The sequence below is a fragment of the Zootoca vivipara genome, chromosome 5, assembly GCF_965207765.1.
Source record: "Zootoca vivipara chromosome 5, rZooViv2.hap1.1, whole genome shotgun sequence".
In the NCBI taxonomy this organism is placed as follows: domain Eukaryota; kingdom Metazoa; phylum Chordata; class Lepidosauria; order Squamata; family Lacertidae; genus Zootoca; species Zootoca vivipara.
Window position 1 is genome coordinate 93,861,323 of NC_142588.1, and position 27,825 is coordinate 93,889,147.

Genomic DNA, 27,825 nt, shown 5'->3' on the forward strand with positions numbered 1-27,825 from the left:
AATCTGACTTACATTTCTCCCATTGAGGAGTATCAAGCTTTGTTTTCACTGGGGCTGAAAGTTTCTTTCTTTTCTTTTCTTTTTTAATTTGATTCCGTTTACTATACAAAGAGGTTAACGGTTCTCTACAGACAACTCTGGTCTTTGTCTGTAGCTCACCCAATTAAAACGCCGCCAAGAGATCCCGCTGATGGGCTCAGGAATCGAGGCAGGCAGGCAGGCAGGCAGGGGGCATGTGACCCAAACCACCTGATCAGGCAAGGAGGAAAGAGTTGTGGGCATTCCGTGGAGCTGGGGGGCAAGGGGGAGCAAGGCAAGGGAAAAGATATCCAACTATGCCAGCTCCCACCCCACCCAATGCCAATCCCCATGCCCCCTCCAAAGGCAGAGCATCAAACCATTGTGCCTGGTCTTTCCCAACTAGATGGCAACCACTTTCAAGGGAAATAAATGGTCAGTTATAAATAGGGCATTTTCAGGGTGGGGTTTTCAGGCTCTACATTCATGCTCCACAGGCTGGAGAGACGAGTTCAAGCAATGGCCCAATAGCAAAGCCTGAGCTAGGTAGGTGGGGGTGGGGGGTTGTTTGGAAGAGGGGTCCTGCGGCTGGGTGCAAACCCAGAGTCCTTTCCTTTTTTAAAATACCTAATTGGAATGAATGTTTAGCTGGCAGGCTAGAGGCCGCAAGGCAAGCGAGGACCATGTCAGGCCGCCCGCCCGCCTGCCAGAGGCGATCCGCTAGGTGGGTGAGGCTTCTGGGGTTTTCCGTCCCGCCGGGCCATCCGAGGCCAGAGGTGGATCTGCGTCGGGGTTCTCAGAGCCTTTCGTGCAAATTCAGGCAGGACAAAGGCTGCCCGGTGGACACCTGAGTTATACTTCAGATTCCTTGCTTCCACTTCCTTCTGGGACAACTGTTGGACAGGGTCCCTGAAATTAGGGTTTCAATTCTTGCTGCAGAGCATGAAGCCGATCTGTCCACTGGGGTAGGTCGGGGTGGTGCAGTAGGCGTACTCGGCCACGGGGAACAGCGACTTGCAGAACTGCCACATCTCCTTTAGGAGGTCCAGGTGCAGCCACTGGCATTCGCCTTGGCAGCAGAGAATGCCGTCGTCCCGCAGAGCTGTCTTCTTTGAAGAGGCTTTCTGCAGGACCCATGGGGTCGGAAGGGTCTGTGATTATCACATCCAAAGCCTTCTGGTTCTGCATCATGAATTCGAAGCCGTCCCCAACATGCAAGGTAAGTTTTGGGCTAGAATATCCCACGGCCATCCCTGGGAGGTACTTCTTAGATGCTTGGATCACATCCTCGTCGATTTCGCACTGTACCATGGACTCCACGGAAGGGTGCTGGACCACTTCCCGCAAGACTCCTCCATTGCTGCCCCCAATGATGAGCACCTTCTGTGGGTTTGGGGGACTGCACAAGGGAAGGTTAGCGATCATTTCCTGGTACAAAAACTCGTCCCTCTCTGGGCACTGGGTGACTCCATCAAGGACCAAGACGTTCCCGTATGTTTTGCTCCTGAAGACCAGGATCTCCTGGAAGGGCGACCGCTGGTGATGCAGGACCTCCTGGACTTGCAGAGAGAGGGCCTGCCCAGCCCAGAGGCTGCACGTCTCGCGGAACCAGCCCTCTTGGATGACGACTGCTGGGGCTGCTGTCTCCTCCTCTGCCTCCCCTCCAGCTGCTGCCCTTCCTCCTCCTCCTCTGCCTCCCAAGCTAAGCTCCATGGCCAGCCAAACTGGGGAAGGTGAAGCGGCTGCCCCTCTGCTCCACTCTGCCTCGCCTCCGCAAGCGCAGGCCACCTCGGGGCTGAAGGTTTCTGAGACAGGGTTTTCTCGTGAGGAGATGAGGAACGGCGAGAACCAACACCAGATATGCAGGATTTCCCTGCTGAGATAGTCTTCAGAAAAGATGATTGAGTTCCTGGCCCTGGAGATTCTGCCCTCAGACCAGATGAGGCGCTAGGGCACAGAAGCATCCGAATCTGATTCGGATTCGCACATCCCCTGTTGGAGCATAAAAAGTGCATTTTTTATTATGTATTCATAATTCTTCTATAAAAAATATAGTCCATACACTATATGTATGGCCGCCTCTCTGGAGCTCGCTCGCTCGCTCAAGGGCTGCTGGCTGTGCGCTCGCCCACCAATTGGACAAAGGGGCGCTTCTCCCGGAAACTGGCCCCTCTCCATGGGTGGAAGGGGAGCTGGCGCCCTGCTCCGGGTGCAAGGAGCGCCAGGCCAGCCGAGCAGAGCTGGTTTGTGCTTGCGACGACGAAGCGCAGCATTGAGGGAAAGGCGCCTGCCTTCTCTCCGCGAAACTCACCGGCAACCCCCCCCCAACCCGTCGCGCATTTACAAGAGCTCAAGCGGCTCCCTCTGAGGATTCCCTTTCCCTTCTGGGCCGGCGGGATACCTGCCTTCCTCGCTCGGCCCCTGCCCCCCCCCCCCGCCCCATGCTGGGTACGCCCATGAGCAGGAGCGCCTCTTTCCCCGTTTCCGACACTCACAGCAAAATAAAATGCCATTCCAATGGCTGTCTCTTTTCGGTTGCGGCGATGTACATATTTTCCGGCCTCTTTGAATATTCTTTTATAGGTTTTTTTTGAAGATGCCGCCAAAGTCCTGTAACATCAAAATAAGAGACAAAGGATGCACAAGCCTGAAGCTGGCACAACAACAACAACAAACAACAACAACAACAACAACATTACTTGCACCCCGCCCACCTGATTGGGTTGCTCCAGTCACTACCCTCTGCTCCTCTCCAATTTCACCCAAGTCGTATCCCAATATCTAGCTCTCCTTCAAGGAAGGGATGCTTGAGAGTGCATGGCTTGTTGTTGTTATTGTTTAGTCGTTTAGTCGTGTCTGACTCTTCGTGACCCCATGGACCAGAGCACGCCAGGCACTCCTGTCTTGCACTGCCTCCAGATGTTTAGAAAGCTGGTGCAAATGTTAATCTGGTTTTAGGTAAAGGTAAAGGGACCCCTGACCATTAGGTCCAGTCGTGACCGACTCTGGGGTTGCGCGCTCATCTCGCATTATTGGCCGAGGGAGCCGGCGTATAGCTTCCAGGTCATGTGGCCAGCATGACAAAGCCGCTTCTGGCAAACCAGAGCAGCACATCGAAACGCCGTTTACCTTCCCGCTGGAGCGGTTCCTATTTATCTACTTGCATTTTGACGTGCTTTCGAACTGCTAGGTTGGCAGGAGCTGGGACCAATCTGGTTTTAGTCTATTGTTATTTTAATTTTTCAAAAGTCTCAAATTATTGTTGTTAGTTTTTCTAATCGATATTTTCTTATCTTTTCTTTTCAGCCGCTTTGAAGTTTGTTTTACTACAAGCAACAGCACATACATTTTCTGAAATAAGTCATAAGTTTATCCCCATTTCCCAGAAAGCAGGCCTGGGGGGGGGGCTGCTCTTCTTGCCTCACCTGCCAGTCCTTTTCACCTTCTTACCTTGCAAGAAGACGGATGCCTTCGAAAAAGGTTTCTTTACGTGCCAGCATGTCCCAGCAGCTTTCTAAGTGGAACATTTCTCCGTCTGTGATGCCTCCAAAACGGCCAACCAGATATTTCATGGCCTGCACTGTGGTCCTGAGTCAAGTGAAGAAACCAAGAATATTGTACTATTTATTTTTCCATTTTAAAAATTTGCATACTGCCCTTCACCCGTAGATCTCAGGGCAGTTCACAACATAAAAATACAAGATAAGAAGCACAAAATAAATAAGAAAAACATGAACAAACCAAACCAATAACCCCTCTCCCTCTCACAGACACAGTTGAAAGGGCGTAGGATGTTAATCTGCCAATGGCCTGGTTGAAAAGGAACCTTTTTGCCTGGCATCTAAAGGTATATAATGAAGGCACCAGGCAAACCTCCCTGGGGAGAGCGTTGCACTAATGGGAGCCACCACAGAAAAGACCCCTTCTTCTTTTGCCACCCTCCAGACTTCTCGTGGAGGAGGCACATGACGAGGGGCCTCTGATGATGATCACAAGGTCTGGGGAGGTTCATCTGGGGAGTTTGAGGTCCTTGACATCTTGCAGTCTTGAGCTGCTTGGCCTGATGGATCCAACCACAACCATCGCCCTCTGCACCCTCCCACATGGTTCCAGCACAAGCTGCAACCTTTCGGCTGTGATGGAGACTTAAGGTTTCCTGAGACGTGAGTCTCACCCCACCAAAATCAGCCCATCCAACATCCTTTCCCATCCTAGTGTCCTTCAGGTGTTTTGGACTACAACTCCCATCTTCAGCCCAGTTGGTGGGAGTTGTGGTCCAAAACGACTGAAGAGTACAGGAGTTGGGGAAGCCTGGGTCTCTTAGCTACCTAACCTTAGCAGAACCTCCATGTAGAAAGGAGGCCTATCTCTTGGGGGGAGGGCTGAGCCATCACGGCTATGGGTCAGGCTGACAAGCGCCCAGAGAGAGAAGGGAGGGCCACCCCAAATGCATTAGTAGGTCCCTTACGCCAGCGGATCGAGGCAGGAAGAGGGGCCTGTGATGGTACTGCTGCTCTTTTCCAGGACAAAGCTGAGGCGGAGGCTGAGTGCCAGCAGGATCCTGGGGAAGTTCTGTTCCAGCAGCCCCGAAGCCTCCGGTAAGGTGAGTATCCGGGACAGAGCGCTGGTAGCCTGGAGGGACAAAGACAGGAGAACGTCATTCAGCAGAGGTCATCGTCAAATCTCCCAACTTTCTATGCAGGAAGCAACATAGAAACTGAATGGTTTCCTACCGCTGTTGGAACTTGCGGATTGGAGCCCTTCCCCAGGATCCTCCTCAGCATAGGTTTAATTAGCTGGCTGCTGGCATACTGGTTGCTGACCAAAGTTCTCCAGACCGCTGTGGCTCTTCTGCAATTTTTAAAAAGAGATTTTTTCTTTCCCCCCTTTTCTTAAAAAAAGTCAGGTCAGCCCCCCCCCCTTTAAGCTTTATATTGCACATACATACATTAAATTCAGCTCTCCCCATTTCCACCTCACAAAAGCTTTGCACATTGGCAAAGCAATCTCCCCTAATTCCTATATGTTATTTCCCCGTAACACACTCATCTCTTTTTTTTCCCCCATGTTAAAAATAAACTTTATTCAAGAAACTTTTAAAAAGAATTATACACACACCAGGGGATAAACATAAATACACATTTAAGCCACCCAACATAAATTAATCAACATAAATAGACAAACCAAATTGATCAAAACTCGCTGGGCAAATTAAATCTTTCAAACTGTAAATAATATACAATATCAAATTAAACAAACGTAACATAACATAACATAACTCATCCCCAAATCAAATCATAACACATAAACATACGCACATAAAATCAATTCATTTTAAATTAAAATTGGCTTCCAATCGCCAATATATCGTTTCCCTTACTATCATCCCTTAATTTGCTTTGCCTCTTATTAATTCAAATTGATTTATTCCTGCATGTTTTCTCTACTCAAAGCAAATCAATAACTCTGTTTCAATATTTTCTTCCACATATCTCCATTCTGCTTCTGTTCTCTGTTTTGGTATATTCCTCATTGCCGCCGTCATCCTTGCCAAATTCATAAACTCTACTACTTTAATTTGCCACTCTTGGATTGTTGGTATTCCGGTTCCTTTCCATTTTTGAGCTAATACTAATCTCGCTGCATCACAAGCATACAAAAAAATATTAACTCTATCTCTAGGGATATTTTCTGGGATTAAACTTAATAATAAATATTCAGGGTTTTTTTCAAATGTGACTTTTAACATTCTCTTCAATTTCTCATATATATCATTCCAAAATTTATTTATTTCTTTACACTCCCATCAAATGCCACCTGTATACAAGCTTCATCATGTTTTCTTTAATTCCTGAACACGCTGTAAATCTCATTGTTGATCTCCACAATTTATCCCACTGTGTTTTGTAAATTGGTCTTCCTAAATCCTGGGCCCACTTTGTCATTACAGATTTTATCTCTTCATCTTTTAATTCCCACTCTAATAAAAATTTATACATCTTGGATAGCGGTTTAACCATATTATCAATCAGAATTTCTTGTAATTTAGATTTCCCCCCAATAAATCCTATTTCTTTATGGTTTTTTAAAATAAACTTTGTATTTGGAGATAATGTAACCAGCTAGCACAATGATGTTTTGTCTGTTCATATGGTTTTATTACAAATTGATCTCCTTCCTCCTTCACTATCAATTCTTGATAGGTTGGCCATTTTCCACTTTTACCTCGGCCGCTCATCATCGTCATCTCCAATGGCAACGCCCACCAGGGCGTCTTTGTCTCTAATAAATTTTTGTATTCATCCCAGATTTAAAATACCAATTTTTTAAATTATATGATCCGTGAAACTTTTATCATTCCCTCTGCTTTCCTGTAATATGTATGCGTGCCAGCCTTTGTTATTCCTAAATCCCTCCAATTCCAAGAGCTCTTGATTTTCTAATACCATCCACTCTCTCATCCATCAAAAACAAGCGGAGGCTTAATATAATTTAAGATCAGGGACCCCCCAACCACCTCTCTCCTTAATGTTCGTTAATAATTTTAAGAGGCCCTTACTCATCCCAGTCAGTGGAGCAGTCTAACAGGCTGTCAAGCACTGGGGTCAGCCGCTTCGCCGCGATGTTGGCTACTGCTGTAAGGGCCTCGTCCTTTGTTCGGGCGTCTGGGATGCTCGGGAGATGGTGGTAGATCTCCCTGATGATCATGGGCAGCTGGAAGAAGATAAAAGAAGACCAGGATGAGAAAGTGAGGTGGACCTGAACGAAAGCGAGGGATTTCGGAGAAATGATATATGATGAGAAAAACAAACAAACAAAACAAAACTGAAGCTTTTGGGGTTATAGGGTCAGAAGTTCCAAAAAAGATGGTGAAGTTATTTGTGTATCCTGTTTCTCCTAAAATAAAACATACCCATAAAATAAGCCATAGCAGGATTTCTAAGCAATTGTGCAATATAAGCCATACTTGAATTATGGTGCTGGAGGAGACTCTTGAGAGTCCCATGGACTGCAAGAAGATCAAACCTATCCATTCTTAAGGAAATCAGCCCTGAGTGCTCCCTGGAAGGACAGATCGTGAAGCTGAGGCTCCAATACTTTGGCCACCTCATGAGAAGAGAAGAATCCTTGGAAAAGACCCTGATGTTGGGAAAGATTGAGGGCACTAGGAGAAGGGGACGTCAGAGGACGAGATGGTTGGACAGTGTTCTCGAAGCTACCAACATGAGTTTGACCAAACTGCGGGAGGCAGTGCAAGACAGGAGTGCCTGGCGTGCTATGGTCCATGGGGTCACGAAGAGTCGGACACGACTAAACGACTAAACAACAACAAGCCATACTCTGAAAATAAGACATAGTGATAGGCGCAGTTCTGGAGGGCGCCAAGGAAGAGGCTAGGCTGGACATATAATTAAAAAATAAGACATCCCCTGAAAATAAGCCACCGTGTTGTTGTTTTTTGAGGAAAAATAAATATAAGACGGTGTCTTATTTGTGGAGAAACACGGGGTATGTGACTACAGCTGCTAGGATTCTCTATGCACAGAAATGGGAAAACGTTCTAAGTCCCCTGACATACGATATCCCAGTGAGGCTGAACTGGCAGCAGCAGGAAGAGATAGCAAACCCTGCGACCGAAGATGAAAGAGAGCCAGGATCAAGCAGGGTTTTCTTTCTTTCTTTACAGCCCATGGAGGGGGAGGGAACACAAAGTAAAGAGACGCAGGAAAGTGAACAGGCAAGTTCACAGACCGTGCAAGGGTTAAGTTCCGAGTCAGGGGAGGGGCAAAGACCTGAGCCCCCTCGTGATTACGTGAACGTAGGTGGAAGGTCGGAAAAGAAGCCGCGAATCAACGATACAGATTGAAATGCCCAGTTGTGTAAATAGCAAGAAATAAAAGCTATAGAACGACATTGCCACTACTGTTTGTGTGTGAAGAGAGCAACTATGAGACCCTGACAGTGGAGGGGGGGAGAGGAAAAATTATTAGGTACTGGAATTTAATGACTACAGTATTCGTTTGTTTGCTTGAAAATGTGTATTTAGATTTTCAATACATGTAGCTTACAAAAGAGAACCACAAAAGAAATAGAAAACAGATCCAAGAGCCGGCTTGACTCATCTCTCCTGTTAACCCTAGGAATAGCAGTGGTCCATTGACCTCAGTGTTGTCTACATTCTGTTTCCTTTGCATTGACATGGACAGGGTGGAAGAATGTACTTAAAATACTGCCATTTTGGAAGCCAAGCTGCAGCAGAATGGAAACAGAGGCGCCCGCCACAGACGTGGAAACCAATGCCTTCTTACTACCCAGAAGCAAGCTAATTCTACGTTCAAAGAAAATGTTTCACTGATAGGAAACCTGCTCTCTGCCTCTGTTTTGAGCCTTACCTCTTCCATTTCCATCCCACATTCCTCAAGGAAGGAACTCAGCAGGACTCCTGCGGCCTGCGAGGTGGCTCTGCCTTCTACTGTCAAGTTGTCAATCGCCATCAGCACAACCTCGTTGATCTGGCTGGGCGTGAGGTGCTCCCCAAAGGCCTGGCACAAAGAAGAAAGAAGAGGGAGTTTTCTTCTGCTCCACATCTGGCCACTTTTCAGTAGACCACGGGCGCCTTCACAAACAAAGTGACCTATCTATCCACTCTGCCTTGCAGAGGGTTGAACTAGATGACCCCCAGGATCCCTTCCAACTCTCCAATTCTGATGGTTCTCTCTCCTCCCCATTTTATCCTCATGAGGTACTTTAGACCGAGAGGCTGTGACGGACCCCGTGAGTTTCCTGGCTGAGTGGGGATTTGAACAGGCTTCCTCAACCTTGGCCCTCCAGATGCTTTTGGCCTACAACTCCCATGATCCCTAGCTAGCAGGACCTGTGGTCAGGGATGGTGGGAATTGTCGTCTCAAAGCATCTGGAGGGCCGAGATGGGGGAAGCCTGCCCTAGGTGGTGTGGGCTGCCTGAGGAGGTTGGTGGGGCAGGGCCCCATTTGCCCGAATGGACAAACCTCTGCTATCTGGGAGCTGGCTGCGGTCTTAGCAAGAAAGAGTACAAAAAGCCACACCTACCTTGGCCACTTTGGTGATGTCATCGATGTAAATGGAGGGGCCAGAGATGAAAAAGTCCTCTCTGGCCCACTTCACCACGTGGCCCTTCCTCTGCAGCTCCCTGCTCTGCACTTCCGTTCCTAAGAAGGGTCATACAAAAGAACACAGCATTAGTGCTCCCTGCTCAAAACCTCCCGTTTTCCCATTGGGACCAACAAAAATATTATCAATTTCACCTCAAAAATTATAAATCAGGGGTTCCGGTTTCCGCCTGCAGGAATGGCGGACCTGTTTTCCATCTCTCTGACCTTTGTAAGGAATTTGGCGGTTGCTAGGGGAGTAAATGGCAACCCCCTACCCTCTCCGGGGGTTACGGAGAGGGGCCGCTGGCCCGCGATGCCCCCAGACCCACTCCGACTGTTTTTGGAGTGGGGGGAGCTTGGGCTGAGCACTTACAAGGGCCAGGACTCCCGGACGCTAATCTGCATGGCGGGGATTTCCATGGTTAAAGAAGATAATTAGGCTTAAATCTATGGACATACTTCAGAAGGAGGGAAAGAAGCGCTGTTTACTGCTGAGAAATTTATGCTGCCGAGTGAGAGGAGTCAAAGATTGTACTGCATCTGGAAGAAGGATTGATGGGGACGGAGCGATAAGGGGAGTGAGTTTTTATTTTATTTTTTTTCTTCATATTGTTGCCTCGTACCTTCCCGGACGCGATGTCCTGGCTTGTTTGGAGTGAAAGAGAAGCAAAAGACTGTGTGAGTTGAACCTTATAACTGTTGTTACTGAGCATATTTTTTTAAAGATGTGGAGTTGCCGATGAGAAAAGCCCCCCCCTAGTCGGACGGAAGGAGTTCTGAATGCGTTCGGAGGATTTATGAGCTGTGACGCACTTTAAATTGGAGCAGCGACCTGAAGCTAAGTTCAGCTATAGGGCAAGGAGATCCATTAATTTACCAAGAGTCTATGGTTTGATGTTTGGGTCTCCTGCCTGGAAAAGCTGTAAATTCTATAATGATCGTAAATTTTCATGGCCATGAGAGGAAAGCGAAAGTGATTTGAGCTTTTTAAGATGGCGCTACTTCGAATTGCTTCAACGCAACAGGAGCTCCATTAAGAAGATTTATGGGGAGGCTGGACTGATTAACTCACACAGGAGAAAGAACATCTGTGAGACTTTGTTTGATATTTATATCAGCAGCTGGGAAACAATCGTGAAAGTGGAAAACATCTTTGTGACTGTAAGGGGAAGATCTGGATTATTATGAACTTGAAGGACGATTTGAACTTTAGAAAAAAGACGGCAGTGGACAGTTGCGAGGAATTCCCAATTTCTTGAAGCATGGGAACCCAAATAAAAAATTCTTTAGATGATTTGGCATAACATTCGGTCTGATTGATATATATATGTGTATAATTTGAAATATTGAATGTGATATAATTGGTTTTAATTGGAAAATTAATAAAAATATTTTTTTTAAAAAAAAAAATTATAAATCAGAACTAAAAGGCAACCCAAAGGAGTGGGGTGGTTATGGAGCTCTATGGTTGCAGCATTGGGGGGGGGGGTTCCGTTTAGAAAAACGGCGAGGAAGAGGAGACGCAATGTATGGCAAGGGGGAAGTGGGGAGAGAGAAAGCTTCCTCTCTCTCCCTCCTAACATGAGAACTCCGGGGCCTCCAATGAAACTGAAGTTTCAGGATGGTCCTCCTTCTTGCAGTGCACAGCTAAACTTTGGAACTCCTTGCCACAGGAGCCATTGATGGCCATGGACCAAGATGGCTTTCAAAGAAGATGAGGCAAATTCATGGAAGAGAAGGCTACCCATGGCTATATTAGCCATGATGGCTATGCTCTGCCTCCGCAGTCAGAGGCAGCAAAGCACAGGAGAAGAAAGAGCTCTTGAGTTCGAATTCTGATTGCTGGTTTCCCACAGGATGCTGGACTGGGGTGGGCCACTGGTCTGATCCAGAAGGCTTTTCTTATGTTCCTAAGCAGTGAATCCCTCCCCTCAGACTGCCCTCTCATCTCTGGCCAACGGGGTGTTTGCTTTAGGCCAGTGCTGGCACGAATTCTGGCCCTCCTGAACTCCCATCAACCCCAGCGGCAGCCAGCATGGGCAACACTCAGGGATGTTGGGAGTTGGAGCAGCCGCTGTCGGGCTACAGATCTCCCACCCTGAGAAGAAACATACCCTTTCCCAGCATCCCACTCACCCATTCTGGATATCAAAATGTAATGGAGGTGGTACAAGGCCTCCGCGGATTGCGGCCCAATGTCCTTCCCGTTGTCTGCCAGGTGCAGGGATAAAAGTGCCACCAGCTGCCCCAGAAGGGGGAAATCCTGGGATATCTAGGAGGTGGAGAGAGAGAGAGAGGTGCACAGTCAGCCCTCGTCCCACACAGCCCAGCAAGAGAAAACCATCTGCCATGCTTTCAGTTGGCAAAGGTGGCAGAGGGGCGCAGAGCAAGAGACCTGTGCTTAGGTAGCCCACTCAAGGGCTTTTTTTCCAGCCAGAACTCACTGGAACTCAGTCCTGGAACCTCTCAGGTAGGCCTTGATGCCATTATAAGAGAATGAGGGAGGTGAGTTCATGGTGATTCCTCGGGTTAAGAACAGAAATTGCGCAGCGGCAGCAGGAGGCCCCATTAGTTAAAGTGGTAACTCAGGTTAAGAACAGTTGCAGGTTAAGAACGGACCTCCAGAACAAATTAAATTCTTAACCGGAGGTACCACAGTATAGAAATGTAATACATTAAAAATAAATAAATCTGAAATTTCGGCATTAAGCCTTGGTCACTCACATCAAAGTTTAAATGCTCGGAAACATATTTCATGAGAAAGCTGGTGGTCTTCACAGCTCTTTCCCGCTCGTAGATTTTGGGGGAGTCTATCCAGCTATTTGTGTGCTGCGGGAGAGAAATAATCATCATCACATGGACGGACAAGCATTAATCCGGGTTTGCAAATTCACAAAGCTTTAGCTACTGGCTGGATCAATCATGCTGGGACCATAGAGGGGACAAATTGCAAAAAGGGGTTGTTTTGTAAAGGAGAAAGTTTGCTCAATTTGGTCTCCTTTGTTGTTGTTGTTGTTGTTGTTATATACCCCACCTTTTTCCCTGACAGGGACTCAAGGCAGCTTACAAACAAAATAAGAACAACTTGAGATATAGAAAAAATAAGCCATTAAAAGAAACACATTGAACATTAATAGAATTAGAAATTAATTCAATCTTGGCTTGTTTTTGTTTTATTGTGTATTTTGTGTTCTCATTTTGTATTTTCATGTTGTGAACTGCCCTGCGATCTGCCATTTGTGTGTTTGTGTGTGTGATAATTACAATAATATAACATCCACCTCAGCCCAGCCGTAGCCATGGAATGCAGGCCGCATCCTTAGCCCAAGCCCAGCCATTCATGCACCAACCTTGGTGTTGCCCACAGGGAATGATGAATGGCAGCTGGCCCTTTGGGTTTTCAGACAGAGAGTCTTTTCCCAGCCCCACCTGGAGATGCTGAGGATTGAACCTGGGACCTTGAGCATCCAAAACAGATGCTCTGCCCCTGAGCTTCGGCCTTTCCCCTAATACCATCAGCAGAGGACATACGGTATCGTTGAACGTGTGCCTTGCACAAGCATTCCTAGCAGAACAGAGGCCCAGTTCACCATCAGCATCCACAACCAGTGAGTTGGCCACAGCTGCCCCCCCCCCCCGGTGCAATCATTTCAAGGCGTTCTGTCCTCCTGCCGGGGATCTGCTCTGACATCTTGGGGACTCCCTTACCTCCAATATCTGCTGCAGGGTCTTCAGGGAGGGGGCCTCCGACAGCAAGCTGCTCAGCATGTTTATGCATGCATTGACTGTCTGCTGGTAAAAGTCCTGAAAGGAGAGAAGCAAAAGCCATTAAAAGCTGAAGACCCCCATGGAAATCCCATGTGCTCTGGACTCCAACCACTCCTGACTCTTGGGCCAAGGGCAGCCCATCTGGAGAAGCACACATTCTTCAACTCTATTTCTTTTCAAAGAAAGAAAAGTCTTTTTGCAGCCCGTAGCCAGAACGAAAAATGAGGGGAAGAGCCACAGGGGTGGCTCTTGTGGTAAGACTTTATTTCTATACCACCTGTCCATTGCCCAGGTGAGGGAACACCTTTTAAATGGCACACAGAATCAAGAGAGTCACAGCAAGCTTCAGCAGATCCAGCTAGGGACCCAGTATATTAGGGCTATTGCAATAGGGCAGCCTTGGCCACCAGCTGCTCAGCCAATTTGTAACAAAGCTTATGCAGGGCTCCAAAGACAGCGCCCAAAGAGTCCTAAACATCCAACGTTCTTTGACATACATCAAGAAAGGTTACAGGTCATGGGATATAAAGATAGAGGACTCCACACTGGGCTCAACTTCCTTGGGGTGTTCCAAACCATTTGGCCCTAACTATCGTACTTCCACCTTCATTTGTAGCTTACACAGCTCAGGCACTTGAACCTGGCAACCCCATATTCCTCCATTCCTATCCCTAGAAGCAGAAAGTTCAGTTACCTGGCTCTGTGTAACGGGCAAAGCGAAGACCTTTTTTATTGTGCTCTGCAGTAGCCTACTCCGCAGGAGCTGGTTGGTGGGTGGTCTCAAGGCACTGAAGAGGAAAGAGAAAGGAGGGGAGAGGAAATGATCAGCACCCAGCAGTCCATCAACCTGGTGAGGAAATATCCACTGTGTCTGGCCAAGGGGTACAATTTCAGGGTATGGCAAGGGAAGTGCCAGGAATAGGTGGGGCAGTGACAAGCTATAGGGAGACTAGAAGTACCTCCCCATACTTACGTCATCTGTGCGACGGTCTCCATCGCCTGGCGGAGGAGGTAAGTTGAAAACGGCACCGCCGGCTCCGCTTTGATAATTTCCTGTGGTGGGGAAGCACACAGCAGCATGTCAGAGACCTGGAGGCTCCATCCCAGCCACCACCACACCAAGACCAAGACCTGAATTGTGCTCCCTCTCCAGCCCAGCCCACTTGACACCTTCTTTGCAATTGGCAAGTGGGTCCTCCTAGGGCCAGGGGAGAAGAGTGGGCTTCCTGGATCTGGGAATCAGATCCATCTTTCCTCATAAGAACATCAGACCAGCCTTCTGGACCAGGCCAATGGCCCATCTAGTCCAGCATCCTGTTCTCACAGCGGCCAACCAGACGTCTGTGTGAAACTAGGGAGCAGACCATGAGCACAAGAGCCCTCTCCCCGCCTGTGGCTTCCAGCAACTGATATCCAGAAACATTTCATCCTTCCTCTGTGGAGGTAGAACATAGCAATCATGGCTGGTAGCCATCGACAGCCCTCTCCTCCTGGGAGAACCTAGCCTCTTTTACTCAGGCACTGGTGACATCCTGCTGAGGTTGCCACAATGTAGGGCTGCCTTTCAAGAGGGTTTGCAGCAGAACGTGACCACCCAGAAATTGTTTGGGACCAGATGCTCAGAATATGAAACTCAGAGCTAGACCTACACCGCTATTTAAAACACGAGAGAAGGGGGGGTGCTACCCTGCACCCCCTCTCTGCACACACACACACACACACACACACACACACACACACACACAGTGGAAAACCCCCAGGAGATCCCCCTCTTTTTTTCTTTTTAACTCACTATGATAGAGCTGGTGACCTCTTCCTTGTGGGGGAAGATGTTATATCCCAAATTTAATTCCACAAGTGCCTTGGTGATTAGAATCGCTGCCTTGATGAAGCTCCTTTTCAGAGTCTCGTCCTAAAAGGAGAAGAGATTTTAAAAAATTGAGATTGAATCAAAATCACAAGGAAACATAAAGTCACACTGACCCTAACCCTAATTCTAATCCTTACCCTAACACTAACTCAATCCTGAAAATAACCCAGAAATGGTCTTGTTAGATCTTAGAATCATAGAGTTGGAAGAGACCACAAGGGCCATCCAGTCCAACCCCCTGCCAAGCAGGAAACACCATCAAAGCATTCTTGACATATGCCTGTCAAGCCTCTGCTTAAAGACCTCCAAAGAAGGAGACTCCACCACACTCCTTGGTAGCAAATTCCACTGCCGAACAGCTCTTACTGTCAGGAAGTTCTTCCTGATGTTTAGGTGGAATCTTCTTTCTTGTAGTTTGAATCCATTGCTCCGTGTCCGCTTCTCTGGAGCAGCAGAAAACAATCTTTCTCCCTCCTCTATATGACATCCTTTTATATATTTGAACATGGCTATCATATCACCCCTTAACCTTTTCTTCTCCAGGCTAAACATACCCAGCTCCCTAAGCCGTTCCTCATAAGGCATCATTTCCAGGCCTTTGACCATTTTGGTTGCCCTCTTCTGGACACGTTCCAGCTTGTCAGTATCCTTCTTGAACTGTGGTGCCCAGAACTGGACACAGTACTCCAGGTGAGGTCTGACCAGAGCAGAATACAGTGGTACTATTACTTCCCTTGATCTAGATGCTATACTCCTATTGATGCAGCCCAGAATTGCATTGGCTTTTTGAGCTGCTGCATCACACTGCTGACTCATGTCAAGTTTGTGGTCTACCAAGACTCCTAGATCCTTTTCACATGTACTGCTCTCAAGCCAGGTGTCTCCCATCCTGTATTTGTGCCTTTCATTTTTTTTGCCTAAGTGTAGTACTTTACATTTCTCCTTGTTAAAATTCATCTTGTTTGCTTTGGCCCAGTTGTCTAATCTGTTCAGGTCATTTGGAAGTGTGATGTGATCCTGTCCTCTGGGGTATTAGCCACCCCTCCCAATTTGGTGTCATCTGCAAACTTGCTCAGGATGCCCTCAAGCCCATCATCCAAGTCATTGATAAAGAGGTTGAATAAGACTGGGCCCAAGACAGAACCCTCTGGCACCCCACTAGTCACTACTCTCCAGGATGAGGAGGAGCCATTGATGAGCACCCTTTGGGTTCGGTCAGTAAGCCAGTTACAAATCCACTGAATGGTAGCATTGTCTAGCCCTCATTTTACCAGCTTCTTTACAAGAATATCATGGGGCACCTTGTCAAAGGCCTTGCTGAAATCAAGATAGGCTACATCCACAGCGTTCCCTTAATCTACCAGGCTTGTAATTCTGTCAAAAAATGAGATCAGATTAGTCTGACATGACCTATTTTTCAGAAACCCATGCTGACTTTTAGTGATCACAGCGTTCCTTTCTAGGTGCTCCTTGCTTAATGATCTGCTCTAGAATCTTTCCTGGTATTGATGTCAGGCTGACTGGGCGGTAATTGTTTGGGTCCTCTCTTTTCCCCTTTTTGAAAATAGGGACAACATTTGCCCTTCTCCAGTCTGCTGGAACTTCGCCTGTTCTCCAGGAATTTTCAAAGATTATTCCCAGTGGTTCTGAAATCACCTCTGCCAGTTCTTTTAATACTCTTGGATGTAGTTCATCTGGCCCTGGAGACTTGAATACATCTAAACTAGCCAAGTATTCTTGTACTACCGCCTTACTTATTCTGGGCTGTGTTTCCCCTGCTGAATCATCTGCTCCATATTCTTCAGGTCGGGCATTGTTTTCTTTTTTGGAGAAGACTGAGGCAAAGAAGGCATTGAGGAGTTCTGCCCATTCTCTGTCCCCTGTCTGCATTTCACCATATTCTCCTCTAAGTGACCACACTGTTTCCTTGTTCTTCCTTTTGCTACGGACATACCCATAAAAGCCCTTTTTGTTGCTTTTAACCTCTCTGGCGAGCCTGAGTTCATTCTGTGCTTTAGCTTTTCTGACTTTGTCTCTACATGTGCTGGCTATATGTTTGAATTCCTCTCTGGTGATTTCCCTTTTCCATTTTTTGTACATATCCCTTATGATATGATATGATCGTGAAGCTGAGGCTCCAATACTTTGGCCACCTCATGAGAAGAGAAGAATCCTTGGAAAAGACCCTGATGTTGGGAAAGATTGAGGGCACTAGGAGAAGGGGACGACAGAGGACAAGATGGTTGGACAGTGTTCTCGAAGCTACGAACATGAGTTTGACCAAACTGCGGGAGGCAGTGCAAGACAGGAGTGCCTGGCGTGCTCTCGTCCATGGGGTCACGAAGAGTCGGACACGACTAAACGACTAAACAAATCCCTTATGAATCTTAACTCAGTTAAAAGTTCTTTAGACAGCCACCCTGGCTTCTTTAGGCACCTTCCATGTTTCCGTCTCATTGGTATTGCCTGAAGTTGTGCCTTTAATATCTCCTTTTTAACAAACTCCCAACCATCATGAACTCCCTTCCTTTTTAGTATTTCTGTCCATGGGATCTCACCCAGCGTTTCCCTAAGTTTTCTGAAGTCGGCTTTCTCAAAGTCTAGGATTTGAGTCTTAGTATGCTTGGTTGCTCCTTTCCGCTGAACAATAAACTCCAGAAGAGCATGATCCTGCCACTTCTACCCCACTAACCAGGTCATCACTATTGGTTAGGACCAGATCTAAAATGGCTGATCCTCTCGTTGCTTCTCCCACTTTCTGGACAATGAAATTGTCGGCAAGGCCTGTGAGGAATCTGTTCGACCTTATGCTCTTGGCTGAGTTTGACATCCAACAAATATCAGGATAGTTGAAATCCCCAATTACTACTATCTCACTTCCTTTTGAATACTTGGCCATTTGTTCCAGGAAGGCATCATCTGTGTCCTCAGTTTAGCTTGGGGATCTATAGAAAACTCCCACAATGTGTATCTGAAGAAGTGTGCATGCACACGAAAGCTCATACCAATAACAAACTTAGTTGGTCTCTAAGGTGCTACTGGAAGGAATTGTTTTATTTTGTTTTGACTACGTCAGACCAATACGGCTACCTACCTGTAACTTCCCACAATGAGATCACTGTTATTTTTCTCTCTTAATTTTGACCCAGATACTCTCAACTTGGCTTTGAAGTTTTAAATCCTGGATCTCTTCACAGGTATACACATCCTTGACATATAACGCTACTCCTCCTCCTTTCCTGTTTGGTCTATTTCTCTGAAATAGATTGTATCCCTCTATTTCTACATTCCAATCATGAGACTCATCTCACCAGGTTTCAGTGATGCCTATTATGCCGTATTTAGTTTGATGTACCAAGAGTTCAAGTTCATCTTGTTTATTTCCCATGCTCTGTGCATTAGTATACAGACATTGAAGACCATTGATCATTCCCCCATGTCTCTTATTTAAGGATTTTTTCCTCCCACCACTAGGTCTGCGTGCTGTTTGCTCCATTTGGTCCTTGACAATCCAAGAGGCAGAAGCCCTTCTGCTCCCTCCTCAGTTGCTGCACTCCAAGCACTCCAAGATAATAAACTTCATGTAAAATTGCTGTTTTAGGGGTTGTTTTTAAAAGTCTGAAACAGATTAATCCATTTTGCATTGCTTTCTATGGGTAAGCATGCCTTGGTTTTGGAACGCTTTGGTTTTAGAACGGGCTTCCAAAACGGATTAAGTTTGAGAACCAAGGTACCACTCTAATACCCCATTTGTGGAGTCAGTATACACCCCAGTCTACATCCCTTTGCTGGATGAAGCCAGAGACTCTGCCCTAGGGCACAGTCTGAAGGCATGTGGTGCAAGGACCTTGACGGAGCTCAGGAGGTCTGCTCAGTGCCGGGATGGGGACCACTTGGGAAACAGTGGCACACCTCCTGGAGTCCTTTGACAGGAGAAAGGCAGGGTATACCGTATTTTTCCGTGTATAAGACACCCCCTATTTTTGGGGAGTCCAAATTAAGAAAATGAGGGGAGGATTGCCCAAAGTTGCTGAGCTTTCGGGGGGGGATTACCCACAGTTGTTCAATTATTTGGGGGGGGCTTTCAAAAAATGGCTCACCCGCTGGACTTATGCTGCCGCAAATGTGTCGCAAAACCCACCTATTGTCTGTCCCCTCGCCGGCAGAAACCACCAATCACCTTCCCAATTGCTGCAGCAACAGCCAATCAACCCCGCCCCTTGCTGCAGCCACCAGTAACACGCACAAGAGCCGCTGACAATCTCCGGCTTGCAGCGGCAACCAATCTCACGTTCCCCCTATGCACTATCTGTGTATAAGATGATCCTCATTTTGAAACATCCTTTTTTTAATTCCAAAAACACCTCGTCTTTTACATGGAAAAGTACGGTATAGCCGAGAGAACGAACAACAGGAATCTGTGGGGAAAGGAGAGCCCTACCTTCCTGGTGTTCTGGAATTGGAAGAGGAGCTCCTCCACGATGACCTCGATGAAGCACAGCAGGTCTTCTGGCCGTGCCCCAAGAGCCATCTGGCCATAGCAAAGCATGACGGTGAGACTGCCATTCCTCTCCCCTGTCTTCTGGAAGGAAAGGGAGGCGAAAGTGAGTTTGGAAACCTTCATCGCAATAGGAGGCAAACCACCACTTAGTTGGGACCTCTTAGCAGCTGGGAAAATCTGAGTAGTCAGTAAGTTGCTGTGCATCGGGATCTTCCTGCCTAAATGTGGAACCTGACATTTGACCCTCTTGAATTTCATTTTGTGAGTTTGGGCCCAGTAATCCAATCTGTGAAGGTTATCTTGAATCCCAATTCTGTCTTCTGCAGCACTGGCTACCCTTCCCAGTTTGGTGTCATCTGCAAATTTGTTGAGCACCCCCTCGATTCCTTTGTCCAGGTCATTTGTTAAAAAAAAGTTGGACAACAACGGGCCCAGGACAGAACCCAGTGACACCCCACTGGTCACTTTCCCCCCAGGATGATGAGGAACCATGAAGGAGTTCTCTTTGGGTTCGGTCAGTCAACCAGTGAGAAAGTGCAGGACAGTGTAGTGTAGACTGACCACCAGTGCTCTCTTCCACGGGAGCTGCTTTTTTAAAATTAAAATGAACCAGGTGGATCTGCACCTCTTCTCCATAGGGAGGGTTGGAAAATTTCCTTTGTCATTTCCCAACTCACAGAAAAAATCCAGGGGCAAGACACTCCTGGGTTTCATTTCTCTTGGTTGGCAGAGCACAAGAGAGTTCAGGGCTGCATTCCGATGTTTTGGACTCTAGCTCCCATTGGCCTCAGCCAGCATGGCCACTGGTCAGGAGGGATGGGAGCTGCAGTCTGTAGCATCTGGAGGGCACCATTTTGGTCACCTCCCCCGTGATAAACTATGGTTGATTATTGTGTGAATGAGCCTTGGACTCATCGGCTCCTGCTCCCTTCTCCTCTAGCACAGTTGCAAAAAGGAGGCTGGAAGCTTTTTCCTCCAAGTTTAACTAACCACAGTTTAGTGATGCCCGGATCAGGACACACTGCGGTTAATCTTAACAAAGGCTAACTGAAACAAGCCAACTTCTAACCATGGATTAGGAAACTGGCTCCTTTGAACAAATCACAGTGAATATTAACCATAGTTTGGGGCGTTTGAAGTAACACTAGATGGAAGTTAACAGAAAATGGAAGGAAAAGGTTCTGATCTCCTTCCAGCTGGCTTGGAGAATTGGAGAGTCAGGGGCACATGACTCCAAGGCCCCCTTAGGTTATGGAACTGTAATAATAATAATAATAATAACAATAATAATAATAATAATAATAATAATAATAATAATAATAATTTATTTACACCCCGCCCATCTGGCTGGGTTTCCCCAGCCACTCTGGGCGGCTTCCAATAAAAAGATAAAATAAAATAATCTATTAAAAATTAAAATCCTCCCTAAACAGTGCTGCCTTCAGATGTCCTCTAAAAGTCTGGCAGTTGTTTTTCTCTTTGACATCTGGTGGGAGGGCATTCCACAGGGCGAGCACCACTACCGAGAAGGCCCTCTGCCTGGTTCCCTGCAACTTGGCTTCTCGCAACGAGGGAACCGCCAGAAGGCCCTCGGCACTGGACCTCAGTGTCCGGGCAGAACGATGTTAGATCTCCACGCAGTTACTATGCCTTTGTAATAATTCACTTAATTATTATATGGAGGTGAACACAGAGAGTGATATATGGAGGTGAACACAGAGAGTGATACTCAACTATGCTTTCCTCCAAGGAGACCTATGGAAATGAATGGGCCTAACTTAGTCATGTTCATTCAATTCAATGGGTCTGCTCTAAAGCACACTTGAATGTGGCCAGCAGGCACTCCCAGAAGGCAGAAGAACCCTTACACGAGAGCAACTTGGGCAGCTCCCCTGCCCCCGAAATGCACCCCTTTTTTAAAAAAAAGAAGCTACTTGCAGCTGAAACCTCTCCCCTCTTTCTTTCTCTCTGCCTCTCCCAACCTGCCGGCTGCCTTCTCTCTTGGGTTTGGCTCCCTCCCCTCTTCCAAACTCTAAGAGGCTCTTCATTCAAAACCACAGAGAACCCCTGCAACTTCCTGACAGCAGAGCACTCTCCCTTGGGAGGTTGTGGATGACCATCTGTCAGGGATGCTTTAGTTGAGATTCCTGCATTGCAGGGGGTTGGACTAGATGACCCTTGGGGGTCATCGTCCCCATTAGCTTCCACTATTGAAGAAATGCCAACCAGCCATCTGACAACCAACCTAAAAACATGAGTCACTCTACTTTTGTATTGCTTGTACTTTTGTGATGACCAATGAAGAAAAAAAGGAGAGTATGGATTTGATATCCCGCTTTATCACTACCCGAAGGAGTCTCATACCGGCTAACAATCTCCTTTCCCTTCCTCCCCCACAACAAACACTCTGTGAGGTGAGGGGGGCTGAGAGACTTCAGAGAAGTGGGACTAGCCCAAGGTCACTGTTATGTACTGAGCTGAATCCTAGAACAATAGGATCCAGAATGCAGCAGTCTGCTTGGTCCGCAGGAGCCGCCCAATCCAGCTCCAGGTGGAAGTGAATCAGAAACCTGAATGGCCTGCAGGAGCAGCCCTGAAGTAGGCAATCACGCAAGGCCCATTGTGTAAATAATGTATATAGGAGACGTTTTGGTGAAAGAGCCATTCTTCCCTTCTTCTTGCTACTACAAGCCGAATAAAGAGCATGAAATTCACTCTCGACTCCGAGGATATTTCAGTCACCCAGCAGCTGCATGTGGAGCAGCGGGGACCTGAACCCGGTTCACCAGATTACGAGTCCACCGCTCTTGACCACTACACCACACTGGCTGATGAATCCCTTTGACTGACTGACTGACTGATTGACTGAGCAAAGGGATCAAATCAGATCTAGGGTCCGGCTCTAGGTGCAGTCCCGGTGGCCTGCACAAGACGGCCCTGAGGATGAATGAGACATACCCCCCAGAGGAAGTTTTCTGGCCTTCCATACTGAGAGGATGAGCAGATCCAATTGCCTTTTGGGAATGGTAAGGATCCCATCCCTTGAAAAAGAGCATATTTTGAAATGGGGCAGGATGAATTCTCTTCCAACGCAGCTCTGTTTTTCTAGATCAGAGGAACCCAGGGTCTGTTTCATATACTTTGGCTATGAAAGATTGGGATGGGTCCTTAGTGGCTATTTACATCCACGCCAATTCAAAACACATGGATGGGGAAGGGGCACCAGGCTGGGGGCGGCTAACCTACACGCTTGCTCTGCTCCTTCCTCACTTGACACCCTTACCTCTGACATCTCAGCCTTGCTTGTGTGCCCGAACTCCCGAACTCCCCTGAAAATCTGCGCGAGATGTCCGTACGCTGCCACGCTAATGGCCTCCGAAATGCCCTAGGGAGAATGATGCACGTCAAACGTCAAAGATGCACAATCTAAAGCAGGGTGCTCCAATTTTTCATAGCAAGTGGGCCACAAGAGTAGATCAGCACAGAACCTGTGGGCCGCACACTGACTTGTCGTGTGGGAGAGGGGAGCAAGGCCAAAATTTGACACCCACACACCCACCTGACCCACATGCTGCCTTCCCAAAGGTAGGCAGGTGAGGCTCTGGGTTTGGGGAAGGAGGCACGAGGCTCTGGCAGGACCTAGAGCCTTCCCACCGTCTTCTTCCCAAAGCTGGGAAAGAGCTAACTAGGCTTTGGGAAGGAAGCTGGAGGACTCCAGGACCCTGGCAGGTCACACATGCCTCCTTCCCAAAGCCCAGGGCAAGGCCTACAGGTGTGTATGGGTGCCTCAAAGGTTGCTGAGGGCCGCCCAGAAAGGCATTGAGGGCCACATGTTGGCTGCTCTGAGCTAACCCCAAATTAAACCAATCTGCCCCAGATGTATAGAATGCTGAAAAGCGGTTCCTACTATGTATAAGGGGCTTTGAGGGTGTGACTGGGGGGGGGGCACGAAAACCTTGGAGGGTGGTGTAGTTGGAGGAACGAAGGTCACGAGCAGAGACAATTCAGGAAAGAAGGACAGAGGGCTGGTGGGGACTGGCTGGCGGAGTAAGAGTGGTGGGCACCTAGAGCCTGGATCGTGGTGGTGGGACACTGGGGAGCAGCCTGGGGGAGGGACGAGCTGGGAGGCGCTTGAAGCAGAAGGTTGGAGCCATCAAGGAGGGTTCTGAGGAAGGAGGCTCTTCCAGGAGAAGGCTGGAGGTCGAGAGTCTCGGTGGGACCCCCCGGACATCCCACACATTCACTCACCTGTCTGTCTGCCTCCTCTTCCAGAGGCAACGTCAGCAGTAACTGCAAGTACTGGCGGACTGTCTCTGTGCTCCTGGAATCCCGCAGTTTGAGTCCATAGTATCGATAGAGGGCATTCTAAGGGTTGGGGAAGGTTTGGGTGAGTCACAGTGAGGAGACCCCACCAATAGAATTTCCATTTTACCTTCTGAAAATGTCAGGCAAGACTAAATAATAATAATAGATTGCAAGTACTAGACAATTGTTTGAATGATTTGTATGCAATTTTACACGTTTACACATAGTTTTCTTACCACGCAAAACTACATTCTATTAATTTAACCACATCTTCTGAATTCCGAGTCATGTTACAACTCTTTAAAGGTAAAGGTAAAGGGACCCCTGACAATTAAGTCCAGTCGCGGACGACTCTGGGCTTGCAGCGCTCATTTGGCTTTAGAGGCCAAGGGAACCAGCGTTTGTCTGCTTTCGCAGACAGTTTTTCCGGGTCATGTGGCCAGCATGACTAAGCCACTTCTGGCCAAACCAGAGCAGCGCACAGAAACACTGTTTACCTTCCCACCAGAGCGGTACTGATTTATCTACTTGCACTGTGTGCTTTCGAAGTGCTAGGTTGGCAGGAGCTGGGACAAAACAAAGGGAGCTCATCCCGTCGAGGGGATTCGAACCACCGACCTTCCGACCGGCAAGCCCAAGCAGCACAGTGGTTTAACCCACAGCGCCACCCGCACCCCTATTACAACAATTTGTTGTTGTTTAGTTGTTTAGTCGTGTCCGACTCTTTGTGACCCCATGGACCAGAGCACGCCAGGCACTCCTGTCTTCCACTGCCTCCTGCAGTTTGGTCAGACTCATGTTGGCAGCTTCAAGAACAAGAAGGCTGATTGCCGGAGAACTGATGCTTTTGAATTATGGTGCTGGAGGAGACTCTTGAGAGTCTCATGGACTGCAAGAAGATCATAGAATCATAGAATCATAGAGTTGGAAGAGACCACAAGGGCCATCCAGTCCAACCCCCTGCCAAGCAGGAAACACCATCAAAGCATTCCTGACAGCTGGCTGTCAAGCCTCTGCTTAAAGACCTCCAAAGAAGGAGACTCCACCACACTTCTTGGTAGCAAATTCCACTGCCGAATAGCTCTTACTGTCAGGAAGTTCTTCCTAATGTTTAGGTGGAATCTTCTTTCTTGTAGTTTGAATCCGTTGCTCCGTGTCCGCTTCTCTGGAGCAGCAGAAAACAATCTTTCTCCCTCCTCTATATGACATCCTTTGATATATTTGAACATGGCTATCATATCACCCCTTAACCTTCTCTTCTCCAGGCTAAACATACCCAGCTCCCTAAGCCGTTCCTCATAAGGCATCGTTTCCAGGCCTTTGACCATTTTGGTTGCCCTCTTCTGGACACGTTCCAGCTTGTCAGTATCCTTCTTGAACTGTGGTGCCCAGAACTGGACACAGTACTCCAGGTGAGGTCTGACCAGAGCAGAATACAGTGGTACTATTACTTCCCTTGATCTAGATGCTATACTCCTATTGATGCAGCCCAGAATTGCATTGGCTTTTTGAGCTGCTGCATCACACTGCTGACTCATGTCAAGTTTGTGGTCTACCAAGACTCCTAGATCCTTTTCACATGTACTGCTCTCAAGCCAGGTGTCTCCCATCCTGTATTTGTGCCTTTCATTTTTTTTGCCTAAGTGTAGTACTTTACATTTCTCCTTGTTAAAATTCATCTTGTTTGCTTTGGCCCAGTTGTCTAATCTGTTAAGGTCATTTTGAGGTGTGATCCTGTCCTCTGGGGTATTAACCACCCCTCCCAATTTGGTGTCATCTGCAAACTTGCCCTCAAGCCCATCATCCAAGTCATTGATAAAGATGTTGAACAAGACTGGGCCCAAGACAGAACCCTGTGGCACCCCACTAGTCACTACTCTCCAGGATGAGAAGGAGCCATTGATGAGCACCCTTTGGGTTCAGTCAGTTAACCTGTTACAAATCCACTGAATGGTAGCATTGTCTAGCCTGCATTTTACCAGCTTCTTTACAAGAATAGCATGGGGCACCTTGTCAAAGGCCATGCTGAAATCAAGATAGGCTACATCCACAGCGTTCCCTTCATCTACCAGGCTTGTAATTCTGTCAAAAAATGAGATCAGATTCGTCTGACATGACTTATTTATGAGAAACCCATGCTGACTTTTAGTGATCACAGAGTTTCTTTCTAGGTGCTCACAGACCGTTTGCTTAATGATCTGCTCTAGAATCTTTCCTGGTATTGATGTCAGGCTGACTGGGCGGTAATTGTTTGGGTCCTCTCTTTTCCCCTTTTTGAAAATAGGGACAACATTTGCCCTCCTCCAGTCTGCTGGAACTTTCCCTGTTCTCCAGGAATTTTCAAAGATTATTCCCAGTGGTTCTGAAATCACCTCTGCCAGTTCTTTTAATACTATTGGATGTAGTTCATCTGGCCCTGGAGACTTGAATACTAAACTAGCCAAGTATTCTTGTACTACCTCATTACTTATTCTGGGCTGTGTTTCCCCTGCAAACCTATCCAGATCAAAACTATCCAGTCTTAAGGAAATCAGCCTTGAGTGCTCACTGGAAGGACAGATCCTGAAGCTGAAGCTCCAATACTTTGGCCACCTCATGAGAAGAGAAGACTCCCTGGAAAAGACCCTGATGTTGGGAAAGATGGAGGGCACAAGGAGAACGGGACAACAGAGGACGAGATGGTTGGACAGTGTTCTTGAAGCTACGAACATGAGTGGAGCTTGCTCTGCTTGATATGAGACAAAAATCCAATGTCCTTAGAATAAGAGATTTGCCAGAAAAGGAGGGAGAACAGGATTTTACAACGTACGGTACATAGCCAAGACATTGGCAGACTAGATGGGGGAGAGTCAGGAATTTTTGATGGAATCAATAGAGAGTTACAGCATTCGATCTAATAGATCACGAGAAAGAGGTCAGGCTTCAAACTGCTTGGTGGTAACATTTACTTCTAAGAAAATTAAAGATGCTATCCTGCAGAAAAGCTATGAAAGCAGTCTCTCGGATGATGGGTCTCAAGTGACTATGTACAAGGAAACCCCCCAATCGTAAGGCAACAACATCACAGATACCAGTTCATAACAAATGGTCTGAAAAAAGCCAACCTAAGATTCAGATGGGAATTTCCAGAAGGACTTTCCTCTAAATTTAAAGGTAAAAAACACAGGTTGGCAACTGAAGACCAAGCACATGAATACTGTCGCATATACGGCAAAGATTTTGAATTTGATCAGCCATAATAAAGGACAAAAGTGGTAAGGACCTAACAGAAGCAGAAGACATCAAGAAGAGGTGGCAAGAATACACAGAGGAATTATACCAGAAAGATATGGAGGTCTCGTACACCCCAGGTAGTGTGGTTGCTGACCTTGAGCCAGACATCTTGGAGAGTGAAGTCAAATGGGCCTTAGAAAGCACTGCTAATAACAAGGCCAGTGGAAGTGATGATATTCCAGCTGAACTATTTAAAATTTTAAAAGATGGTGCTGTTAAGGTGCTACACCCAATATGCCAGCAAGTTTGGAAAACTCAGCAATGGCCAGAGGATTGGAGAAGATCAGTCTACATCCCAATTCCAAAGAAGGGCAGTGCCAAAGAATGCTCCAACTACCGCACAATTGCGCTCATTTCACACGCTAGCAAGGTTAGGCTTAAAATTCTACAAGGCAGGCTTGGGCAATATGTGGACCGAGAACTCCCAGAAGTGCAAGCTGGATTTCGAAAGGGCAGAGGAACCAGAGACCAAATAGCAAACATGCGCTGGATTATGGCGAAAGCTAGAGAGTTCCAGAAAAACATCTACTTCTGCTTCATTGACTATGCAAAAGCCTTTGGCTGTGTCGACCACAGCAAACTATGGCAAGTTCTTAAAGAAATGGGAGTGCCTGATCACCTCATCTGTCTCCTGAGAAATCTCTATGTGGGACAAGAAGCTACAGTTAGAACTTGATACAAAACAACTGATTGGTTCAAAATTGGGAAAGGAGTACGACAAGGTTGTATATTGTCTCCCTGCTTATTTAACTTATATGCAGAATTCATCATGCGAAAGGCTGGACTAGATGAATCCCAAACCGGAATTAAGATTGCTGGAAGAAATATCAACAACCTCAGATATGCAGATGACACAACCTTGATGGCAGAAAGTGAGGAGGAATTAAAGAACCTTTTCATGGGGGTGAAAGAGGAGAGCGCAAAATATGGTCTGAAGCTCAACATCAAAAAAACCAAGA

The 27,825-nt window shown here is 47.2% G+C and overlaps 1 protein-coding gene and 1 pseudogene across 1 annotated transcript in view; both read right to left on the reverse strand.

Annotated features, from left to right (window-relative positions):
• Positions 1–704: 704 nt before the first annotated feature.
• Positions 705–1,945, reverse strand: LOC132592122 (spermidine synthase pseudogene; annotated as a pseudogene).
• A 2,537-nt stretch (positions 1,946–4,482) lies between these two features.
• Positions 4,483–27,825, reverse strand: part of LOC148685810 (maestro heat-like repeat family member 5) — a 37,144-nt gene continuing 13,801 nt past the window's right edge. The window contains exons 5-19 of the mRNA XM_088669908.1: positions 23,537–23,653; positions 22,572–22,673; positions 19,229–19,369; positions 14,710–14,829; positions 13,891–13,970; positions 13,552–13,705; positions 12,858–12,953; positions 11,874–11,978; positions 11,282–11,421; positions 9,355–9,369; positions 9,088–9,190; positions 8,412–8,561; positions 6,578–6,732; positions 4,752–4,869; positions 4,483–4,650 (exon numbers count right to left, since the gene is read on the reverse strand). Coding sequence (XP_088526034.1) covers positions 4,483–4,650; positions 4,752–4,869; positions 6,578–6,732; positions 8,412–8,561; positions 9,088–9,190; positions 9,355–9,369; positions 11,282–11,421; positions 11,874–11,978; positions 12,858–12,953; positions 13,552–13,705; positions 13,891–13,970; positions 14,710–14,829; positions 19,229–19,369; positions 22,572–22,673; positions 23,537–23,653 — 1,764 coding nt within the window. The remainder of the gene's footprint in view (positions 4,651–4,751; positions 4,870–6,577; positions 6,733–8,411; positions 8,562–9,087; positions 9,191–9,354; positions 9,370–11,281; positions 11,422–11,873; positions 11,979–12,857; positions 12,954–13,551; positions 13,706–13,890; positions 13,971–14,709; positions 14,830–19,228; positions 19,370–22,571; positions 22,674–23,536; positions 23,654–27,825) is intronic.